An 11,109-nucleotide genomic window follows, 5' to 3' on the forward strand; every position below is an offset into this window, starting at 1 on the left:
CCATGGAAAGCTGAGAAGGGCTTCTGAAACAGTAGCTTCTGAAACAACCACCATCTGTGGCAACAGAATGAGAACACTCCCATACAAAGTCTACCTGGGTACACAGCAGATGGAATCAAAAAGACAAAGACTTAAAGAGAATATTTAATTTCTTCATGCCTGGTAGGCCTAAAAATTACAAAGAAAAAGAAAAAGCAACCAACAACAAAAGCCCTCACCTTTTATCTCAAAAGTTTTAATCTATTTAATCTTTGTAGCCTGCCTGAATGCCACAGGAAATTTGGGTTTTTCAGTCATGGGGTCATTCACTCAGCACCCAGTCTAATGGCAGCAAGTGGGTGTCACTTGTCTCTAAGAGGGAAAGGGATCCTACTCCAAGAGCCAGAAGGGCTCACTAAGAGGGTTTTAAGCTAGGTTGGAATGGGACACCCGGGGCAGACCGACAAGTACCGAAAACGACACGAGGCGCTTTCTGGCTTTACTTTGACATTTTATTGTTCAGTTTTCTTTGCTTGTCGTCTTCGCCTGGTTCCTCGTCGCGCCTCTCTGCAGTCCTGACGGAGCACGTGGCACAGCCCTTCCCTCTTGGCGTCCGATGCATCTTCCGCTTCCCCCGGGCAACAGCTGCTTCTGTCGCTTCTGTGGCACCGCCTGGAGGCCGCAGGGAGCACGGGGCCTTTCTCCGTCCTCCTGCTGTTGGCAGCGGCTCCTCAGAGCCCGCCGGTCCCGGCCCTGCCCTCTTGCTCGGGGCTCTCTCTGAGGCCGCACGGAGGTCGCTCGCGGCCGCCCGCCGCACTCCTCCCGTTGTCCTGGCGCAGCGGCTCGGGACGCCGATGCCGGTGCCGGTCCTTCCCTTCTCCTCAGAGTTAGGGAAAGAAGAAGGGAGGGGTCTCGGGGCAGGAAGGGGAGGGGGGCAGGGAGCAGCAGCGGGGGCTCTCGGGCGGATGGTGGCTCCTCAACGCCCAGATGAAAAGCGAGAGCCCCTGGAGCGCCGTTCCTGGATGCGGCGACGTCGACGGGCGATCATGATGTTATAGTGGATGCCCAGCCGTGGTGGAGATGGATCCACCTCCATCGGTTCTTCCTCAGGAGGCAGGTCCACCTCCATCGGCTCCACGCCGACGTCGCCATCATTGGAGTCAATCTCCATGGGCTCCGGCTTGCTGCTGCTCTCCTGCAGGCGACGCCTCTTCACTGGAGGAGGATCCATTGTCCTCCTCCACAGCTCTCGCCAACACGGGAAGGGAATTCAGAAGTTGCTCCTGTCAGAGGGCACTCTGGCTCTGAAGGCGCAGGTCGAAGACAGTTCTGGGCTCTGGGTCCCCGTATTTATAGGGGTCCAGGAGGGAGGTGGCTCATGAGATCACAGAACTGTGGCACAGTGACCTCACAAATGTCCCATGACAACCAAACATCCCGCTGGATGGGGGGTGGGGCGACCGTGGCCCCAGCGTTGCCCTGGTGCCGCTCATGGGATTCCACAGGCCTCTGTGACATTTCATCCATGGCTCCAATAAAGATATGAACGTTCTATTAAATAACAGTGTGCTCACATGAAGCTAAACTGGGAGGAGCGTTGACTCCCTGGTATGGGGCAGCCCTGTGTCTTTGCACAGATTTGATGGATGAGGGGCTGGAGAGAAGTGCTGCGGAAAGGGATTTGCGGGTTCTGGTTGGCGGCACATTGAATCTGAGCAGGCTCTCAGCCCCACCACATCTGGGGCCTCCAGCTCCTTGCAGTCCCCTCCAGTGCCCCTCCCATGAGCAGGATTGTGTAAGGCACAACACCACGTTCAGGATGAACGCAGAAAAGCAGGAAACTCATCAGCCATGAGGAAAACAGAAACCTTTGTGTCTGAGAACACTTCAAGTAACAGCCTCAGATGCTCACACTTGCCTTGTGTCTGCCAAAGTTTATTTGAGGCATCTCCTCACCAGAATAAAAACACTGCAGGCTGACTTGGTAGCTGTAACACAGTTACTGATGGGATCATTCCTCGGTTTTACCACCAAGCAAAGTGTGTTTCACTCTCCAATGAAACGTCCATGGAAAGCTGAGAAGGGCTTCTGAAACAGTAGCTTCTGAAACAACCACCATCTGTGGCAACAGAATGAGAACACTCCCATACAAAGTCTACCTGGGTACACAGCAGATGGAATCAAAAAGACAAAGACTTAAAGAGAATATTTAATTTCTTCATGCCTGGTAGGCCTAAAAATTACAAAGAAAAAGAAAAAGCAACCAACAACAAAAGCCCTCACCTTTTATCTCAAAAGTTTTAATCTATTTAATCTTTGTAGCCTGCCTGAATGCCACAGGAAATTTGGGTTTTTCAGTCATGGGGTCATTCACTCAGCACCCAGTCTAATGGCAGCAAGTGGGTGTCACTTGTCTCTAAGAGGGAAAGGGATCCTACTCCAAGAGCCAGAAGGGCTCACTAAGAGGGTTTTAAGCTAGGTTGGAATGGGACACCCGGGGCAGACCGACAAGTACCGAAAACGACACGAGGCGCTTTCTGGCTTTACTTTGACATTTTATTGTACAGTTTTCTTTGCTTGTCGTCTTCGCCTGGTTCCTCGTCGCGCCTCTCTGCAGTGCTGACGGAGCACGTGGCACAGCCCTTCCCTCTTGGCGTCCGATGCATCTTCCGCTTCCCCCGGGCAACAGCTGCTTCTGTCGCTTCTGTGGCACCGCCTGGAGGCCGCAGGGAGCGCGGGGCCTTTCTCCATCTTCCTGCTGTTGGCAGCGGCTCCTCAGAGCCCGCCGGTCCCGGCCCTGCCCTCTTGCTCGGGGCTCTCTCTGAGGCCGCACGGAGGTTGCTCGCGGCCGCCCGCCGCACTCCTCCCGTTGTCCTGGCGCAGCGGCTCGGGACGCCGATGCCGGTGCCGGTCCTTCCCTTCTCCTCAGAGTTAGGGAAAGAAGAGGAGAGGGGTCTCGGGGCAGGAAGGGGAGGGGGGCAGGGAGCAGCAGCGGGGGCTCTCGGGCAGATGGTGGCTCCTCAACGCCCAGATGAAAAGCGAGAGCCCCTGGAGCGCCGTTCCTGGATGCGGCGACGTCGACGGGCGATCATGATGTTATAGTGGATGCCCAGCCGTGATGGAGATGGATCCACCTCCATCGGTTCTTCCTCAGGAGGCAGGTCCACCTCCATCGGCTCCACGCCGACGTCGCCATCATTGGAGTCAATCTCCATGGGCTCCGGCTTGCTGCTGCTCTCCTGCAGGCGACGCCTCTTCACTGGAGGAGGATCCATTGTCCTCCTCCACAGCTCTCGCCAACACGGGAAGGGAATTCAGAAGTTGCTCCTGTCAGAGGGCACTCTGGCTCTGAAGGCGCAGGTCGAAGACAGTTCTGGGCTCTGGGTCCCCGTATTTATAGGGGTCCAGGAGGGAGGTGGCTCATGAGATCACAGAACTGTGGCACAGTGACCTCACAAATGTCCCATGACAACCAAACATCCCGCTGGATGGGGGGTGGGGCGACCGTGGCCCCAGCGTTGCCCTGGTGCCGCTCATGGGATTCCACAGGCCTCTGTGACATTTCATCCATGGCTCCAATAAAGATATGAACGTTCTATTAAATAACAGTGTGCTCACATGAAGCTAAACTGGGAGGAGCGTTGACTCCCTGGTATGGGGCAGCCCTGTGTCTTTGCACAGATCTGATGGATGAGGGGCTGGAGAGAAGTGCTGCGGAAAGGGATCTGCGGGTTCTGGTTGGCGGCACATTGAATCTGAGCAGGCTCTCAGCCCCACCACATCTGGGGCCTCCAGCTCCTTGCAGTCCCCTCCAGTGCCCCTCCCATGAGCAGGATTTGTGTAAGGCACAACACCACGTTCAGGATGAACGCAGAAAAGCAGGAAACTCATCAGCCATGAGGACAACAGAAACCTTTGTGTCTGAGAACGCTTCAAGTAACAGCCTCAGATGCTCACACTTGCCTTGTGTCTGCCAAAGTTTATTTTTCAGAACATTTCCAATGATTGGATATGAGCAGCAATCTGAAAGAAAACAAAACAGTTTTAACAAGTTGTGAAGTCCCACAGTTAAAATATCAACAGAGCCTACAGCCAATCTTGGACTTCTGATTGTTATTATTAAGATTTTTTTAAAAGAAGAAAAGAAGTTGTATGGAAATAAATAGGAGACATTACTTTTGGTGGGACCTACATATTTTTTATGCAGCACAAGTCAATTCTTCTTTACTTAATGCAACCCAGGTGAACCAAAAATTTAGTAACCCTTGAGGTAGCTAGTGCAGACCAGAAAGGAGAAATGCTGAAAGGTCTTGGGCTGCAGTTATAACACTGACAGAAGGGATTAGTAAGTGTGGGAAAACTCCACAGGCAAGAATGGGCCTGAAACCAAAGAAGACTGTAGCACAGGCTGTGTCTTCACTGGTGGATTACCCACACCTCATCCTGACATAACAAGGTCCATTAGCAGCCCAGGAAAGGTTGAGAACTGGGTCCAACACCCACTCAGGTGTCCTGTCAGGAGCAACAGAAAAGAGAACCAGGGACAAGTAGTACAATGTAGCTCAGGCTAGGATTAAGCCCAGGTCTCATCTGCAGCAGACGGCATGGCTGTGAATCCCAAGGGAGCCTCAGGGGCCTATAGACTCCCTCAGAGCACCGACAAATAATTGTTTTACTTATTTATCCTTCCCCTTATCATCTTCTGCCATAGATGGGATAATAGTATAGGTGATCCTTTCCAACCCACTTACTCAACTCAAATAGATCAGATGAAGCAAAGTATGAAGACAGCCCTTATATACAGCTAATCTTGAAATACACATTCTTGACAAACTGATGAGTCTACATCCTGTCTCAGTCTAATTTCACTGGCTTTTGTGAAGAACATAAATACCCTTCAGTAGCTGATGGTTTCTTACTTTTGCTGTCCAAGTCTGATGAAGTTTGAGATATTAAGGAATGACATTCAATTAAAGCAGTTTACTTTATTGAGTTGATTATAAATGCAAAGTCCAGAAAGAATGAAGAGTCTTCTCACACTTTCCTTTCTGCTCCTATGGTATTTAATATTGCTTGCTGTTTTAAAGAACTTCCTGACAAATATTTCTGTTGAGATGGAGCCTTTGTTAATTTGTTATTATAGACATTCCTCTAGCAGGAGTTGGACTGAGCATTCTCCTGGTGGCCCATTTGCACCTACAGCTTCTTTATTGCAATAAAATCTACTTGAGGTGAGCTGGAAGGAAGTTTTGATTTGTGTAGAATTTATAATTCACCTCAGTGAACTGACTTCTGAGAATCACTCCCCAGAACTGCCATATGTTCTTTGGCTCATTTTTTTACTTCAAAAACCAATTAAAATTGTTCTTCCTTGTATTATTCCAGTGCTCTGGATCTTTTGGGTTATACTTTAATCCTGATATTTATACGTATGTTCTTGCAAGACTTGGTTAAACGAATATCTATCTATACATATCTCCATGTCTTCCTTCATTTATTGCAATGCATATCAAATTTCTCAGCCAGGAATTCCTACTGAGATTTCTGAAGTGAGAGAAAACCTTAAGAGAGTGAGCATCAACTTTATGAGCATCTAGGCAGCTACCAAAAACATCTAGCAGTTGCTTTAAATTAGCTTTCTGTTTCTCTTATTAGCATTATTATTATTGAAGTCCATGCCATTTCTTCACAAGTGTACGAATTGATGAGTGGATAGTGATTTAGCATTATTTCAATAATTTAAACAGATTCCATTTTGCAAAGCATAAAGGATGATGGCTTCGAGGTAGCAATGCAGAAGGAAATAACTCTAATTGAAGAACAAGCACGTGAATTTTATAAAGAACATGAAAATGAAGACTATTTCCCAGCCTTGTTAGAGCAAATGACCAGGTAAGACGAAAAGTGAGAACGTGGATTTATAATCGAGAGTGATGTTTTCACAACAAAGAATTGAACTGAATGTTTTATGGCTACCAGGTACCATAATATCTGAGAGTTTAATAAAATTCAAAACAGAATCAGACAATTGCAGAAAATGAGATAATTACTAAGTAAAAATATCAGATTTTTAAAAATTACCAGCAACTTCATAACTACAGGATGTCAGTCAGTTCCATTGATTTGAATGAAAACAGTTGAGCTGTGCTTTGAGAAGCTGCATTTAGACTGACTATAGGAGAAACCTTTATTCAGACTATGTTCTGGACTTCTTGGAGTGGAAAAAAAATAATCATATTTGGATAGTGTCTCCCAAAGAAGTTGTAACATGGCTGGGACGCATACAAAATCTGAAGAGCTGAACAGCATTTCTGTGTCTAATAATAAAGATATAGCCCAATCCCTGCCATTTTGGTAACAGTAACTTTAAAATTTAAATTAATTTAAGCTCCATGAGGTTTTATCAGAGTGTGGCTGTTTGAAAAGAGACTGGTTTAAAAGTCCTTCAGTAGTAGGCTTTGTTTGCCCGGCCTCAACCACACGTGATCAAATTCTTTTTGCCAGTTACAAAGAGTTTAATTTTCAGTGGTTTTGATGCTGGTTTTCTATTCTACAGTGGTCCAACGCTTGTACTTGCTCTAACACGACAAAATGCGGTATCACACTGGAGAGATTTATTAGGCCCAAAGATTATTGAAGAGGCAAAGAAGACAAATCCTAACAGGTAGTACATAAAACAATAAACTGCCACCCTCTGCTTCTAGTTTACCTTCTTATTCTTCATCTTAATGAACAGCACATTCCAACTGGTGTAACTATAGTGCCATCATCTGGAAGCTGATGTATATTTCTGCAGCTTGTTAAAGTTTTCTTGGATGAAAGGTGTTTCAGCTGCAGCACTTTTAGTATTGAACTTTTGTTGGTTTTGTTTGAAATAGTTCCATTAATTTTTAAACCTATTTCCATAGATTACAGAAAACTTTTCATTGGTGGATTGTGTTTGTGACTGAGTTCCTTTCATGTATTTTATGAATTAACACCTTGTTTTCTCACCTCCTTGCAGTATTGTTCTAATAAGCTGCTGTGATATCACCTTACTTCTTGTTGACAAGTGCTATTTCATTAAGCAAAACCCGGTGTTGTCTTGGAAATATAACAAGATGACAGTTAGGAAAATGATCATAATTCATGTGGTTAATTAAAAGTTTGATTGCTCTTTCTGTAGGCATATTCTTACTCCTTCAGAGAGATCACAGAGCACTTAATTTGCCAGATCAAGTTCAATACATTAGGTTAAGGTTAGTCACAGTTAAAGCTCAAGGTAACTATTCCCTTGAATAACTTCACCGTTTTAATGACTCTTAGTTTACGTGCAAAGTATACAGTCGACAACGTAGATATTAATCAGCTGCATGGCAGTTCTTCAGTTGATGATGCTCAAAAGGAACTGGAGTTCTTCTTCCCTCAGGAGCAAACTTTTGCATTGATCAAACCTGATGCTGCTAAAAATCACAAAGGTAAGGGATCTAGAAAGCACAGGCTGTATCTTCAGATGTTATTTCTGCAAAATATTAACAATGTACACTGCAGTAAATCATGCCAGATGCATTATATTTATCCTGTGAAATGCTTTTACCATGCAGATAACTGCTTTTACAGGGCTTGCCTAGTTCATATCAAGGTCTCAAATGTGGCATTTCATTTATTAAATAGCCTACAGCTCTTTCTTCACAAGAACAGTAGTGAACTTCAGTGAGAGAATTCTTAGCTAAGTTAAACAGTTTAAAAGCCAGGCATATGTCCAAACTATCTGTCCAGTTTTCTTTTAAGGACAGAGAGGCTTTTGTAAGTCATGCTACTGATTTCAGACAGTTTTCCCTACTGACCCAAAATGAGCCACTGCTGAGTTAGTTTCATTCCTGTACAATCATAATATCATAGAACCAAGGAATCATAGGGGTTGGAAGGGACCTCTGGAGATCATCTAATCCAATGCCCTGGTGAAGCAGGTTCCCAACAGTAGGTTTTGTAGAAAAGCATCCAGGCAGGTTTTGAATATCTCCAGAGAAGGATATTCCTCAGCCTCTCCGGACAACCTGTTCCAGTGCTCTGTAACCCTCACAGAAAACATATTCTTCCTTGTTTTCATATGAAACTTCCTGTTTTCAAGTTCATCAACACCCTGCTGGTTCAGAGCCAACCTGCTGCCCACTAGAATACCCAGGTCCTTCTCTGCAGAACTCCTTTTCAGCAGGTCAGCCCCTAACCGGTACTGATGCACATAGTTATTCCTCCCCGGGTGTATGACTCAGGACTTGCTGTTGTTGAATCTCATCAGGTTCCTCTCTACCCAAGTCTCCAGACTGTCCAGGTCTCACTGAATGACAGCACAGTCTTCTGGGGTGTGATCCACTCCTCACAGCTTTGTATCAACAGCAAACTCGCTGAGGATGCATTCTATCCCTATATCCAGAAGCAGATGTTGCACAAGATTGGACTCCATACTAGTTCGTGGGGAACACCGCAGGACTCCAACTAAACTCTGTGCCAATGATCACAACTCTCTGAGCTATACCAGTCAGCCAGTTCTCACCCCATCTCACTGTCCTCTTGTCATTGAAGGCATTCAGTAACCCACATTTTCCCTAGTCTTACTTGTACTACTGACATAATTAAAGAATCCTTTCTTGTTGTCCTTGAGCTCCCTCACCAGATTTAATTCCAAGTGGGCCTTAGCCTTCTTTGTGGCACCTTTGCATGGCCCGACAGCATTTCTATATTCCTCCCAAGTAGCCAGACCCTTTGTCTACATTTCATAGACTTCCTTCTTTTGAGTTTTTTCATAAACTTCTTTTTCATCCATGTAGGTCTCCTGTCACCTTTGCCTGATTTCTTACTCTTAGGGATACACTAATCTTGAGCTTGGAATAAAGGGGTGCTTGAATGTCAACCAACAATTTCAGACCCCTTGCCTTCCAATACTCTGACCCATAGGATACCTCCAAGTAGGTCCTTGAAGAGGTAACAGTTGACTCTCCTGACATTCAGGGTTGCAATTCTACTTAATGTTTTCGTTGTTCTGTCCATGGATTAACATGCCAACAGACACAGAGAACGAGGAGGAAAGGTCCAAGTAAAAAGAACACCGTTTATCTGCAATTGGTTTTGTTGGTCTTTCTTCCCCTCCTGTACCAATCTAGATTTATTTAATTAATGTGCGCTGTAGCATTACAGCTACCTTCCACATTCTGTCAAGTGTCAGGAATAGTGATGAATGCTACTACTATAATTAGCAACAATACACGTTTGTCACCTGCATAGAGAGAGTTCAATTCTATGACAGCAGTTTATCATATATTAGAGAAATGTTAAAGTGCTTGTAATGTTGTTGGCTATTGCTTGACATTGTAAGTAAAATTTTAATAGATCCTGGTGGTTTGTATTATTTTAAAGAGTATATGCGATGTTTTCAGAGACTTTTAAAGAGTTTCTTTGCCTCCATTTTGTTCTTTTTCATTTGAGCTAACACCTTTAAACAAGAAAGAGTGAATTTACTTGTTAATTCTTCCAGATGAAATTATGCAAAAAGTTAAAGATGCCGGATTTACTATCTCAAAAATTAAAGAAGCACCTTTAACCCGTGAAATGGCTGCAGAGTTTTATAAGGATCACAAAGGAAAACCCTTTTTCGATGACCTAGTGTCATGTATGACTGAGTAAGTAACTAGCTAGAAAGTACTGAGTTATGTAAACTGTGCATCACATCTTTGAGTGTACAGAAACATGCAATTCCTTACATGGGCTGAGGATTTTATACTCTGTTACGTTCTCTGGCAACTTCAATCCATTTTTCAGTGTTTTATGATTACTATTTAGCATGACGCGCCCCTACTTAAAATGAAAAATTACAGTTCTTTCAGAAATTATGGACAGTAATTATTATTTTGGATTTGTTTCTCAAATAACTCATTTCATGCAAGTAAAATATTTTTATCATAGTATCTTCACATAGCTGTTGATAAAAGTGTTTGTTGTCCCACTTCAGAAATTTTTGAGTGAGTGTTTTTAGGAAAAGAAGTCCAAATCCAAAAAGCTGATTGTCTTAAATTTGTGGTTTCCATATATTGATTTTACAGTGGCCCATCGGTGGTTATGGTCTTAACAAAGGAAAATGCTGTCGAAGAATGGAGGAAACTAATGGGTCCAACAGATCCAGAAGAGGCAAAAGAGAACTGTCCTGAATCAATTCGAGCTCAGTTTGCACAAAATATTTTGTCTAATGCTGTTCATGGATCATCTAATAGAGAACATGCACTGGAAAGCATTGAGTATGTTTTTGGTGAGCTTGGTATTTAGAAATTTATAGTCAAGTCATTAGAAACATTTGTCTACCAAGCCACCTATATTTAACCTTATATGTCTGTACACATACCTATTTTCCTCAACGTTCCATCCATTTTTTGTTATGAGCCAGTTTCTATGTGACAAAGAATATCTGTGTAACAAGTAATAAGTACTAGAAAATTGATGTTAGTAGTGATTTATTCGTGTATGCTTAATATATAGTTTTTATTTGTTTGTTCGTTTGTTTTTATCACTTAACAAATGCATGCTTTTCAAATAGCCCAAGAGTCTGATGTGTTTTGTGTCTAATTATCTTAAAAACAGGGTCAAGGATTGTCCTTAAAACACTGTTAGTGATACACCTCCTTTAAACACTTCAACCAAACTTAACTGGCTTGCAAAGCTTTACATTTGTAGCGCTGAAGAGTTCTTTGCCTTGAATTTGACCAGAAACATGAATGACTGACACAGAACAATGGTTAAACTGGTTGGAAGGACCTCTGTATACCATCTAGCCCAGTCTCCTGCTTTACATGGACCTACTGCAAACAGTCAATCAGGACTGCAGTGGCTTTTCTTGATCATGTCATGAAATCCATCCTCGTTTCACTACATTCAAATAACAGATTAACATGCCATGTCAAATTCCAAGTAAAACACTTTTCCTAACATCCAAGCAGAACCTGCCAAGCCTTCATTTGCGACTATTGCCTTGGGCTGTATCTCCTTACCTACTGAATATTTCTGCTGATATTAATCCCCACCAGCAATGAAACTGCCCCTCATTGCTGGGCTCTCTGCTGGATCTATGCTAGTTTCTCAGCAGCCATTCTGAAGTGAGAGGCC

General features: G+C 44.2%; 1 protein-coding gene across 1 annotated transcript; it reads left to right on the forward strand.

Moving 5' to 3' along the window:
* The first annotated feature begins 3,665 nt into the window (after nucleotides 1-3,665).
* On the forward strand, nucleotides 3,666-10,543 carry LOC146762071 (thioredoxin domain-containing protein 6-like). Its single transcript, XM_085539256.1, has 6 exons — nucleotides 3,666-3,915; nucleotides 5,727-5,871; nucleotides 6,536-6,643; nucleotides 7,285-7,436; nucleotides 9,491-9,635; nucleotides 10,056-10,543. Exons 1-6 carry the CDS (start codon nucleotides 3,666-3,668, stop codon nucleotides 10,273-10,275), a joined length of 1,020 nt encoding a protein of 339 aa, XP_085395382.1. The 3' UTR covers nucleotides 10,276-10,543.
* The last annotated feature ends 566 nt before the right edge of the window (nucleotides 10,544-11,109 follow it).

The sequence above is a fragment of the Coturnix japonica genome, chromosome 2 (assembly GCF_054131305.1).
Source record: "Coturnix japonica strain WE chromosome 2, WE-NBRP24, whole genome shotgun sequence".
Classification (NCBI taxonomy): domain Eukaryota; kingdom Metazoa; phylum Chordata; class Aves; order Galliformes; family Phasianidae; genus Coturnix; species Coturnix japonica.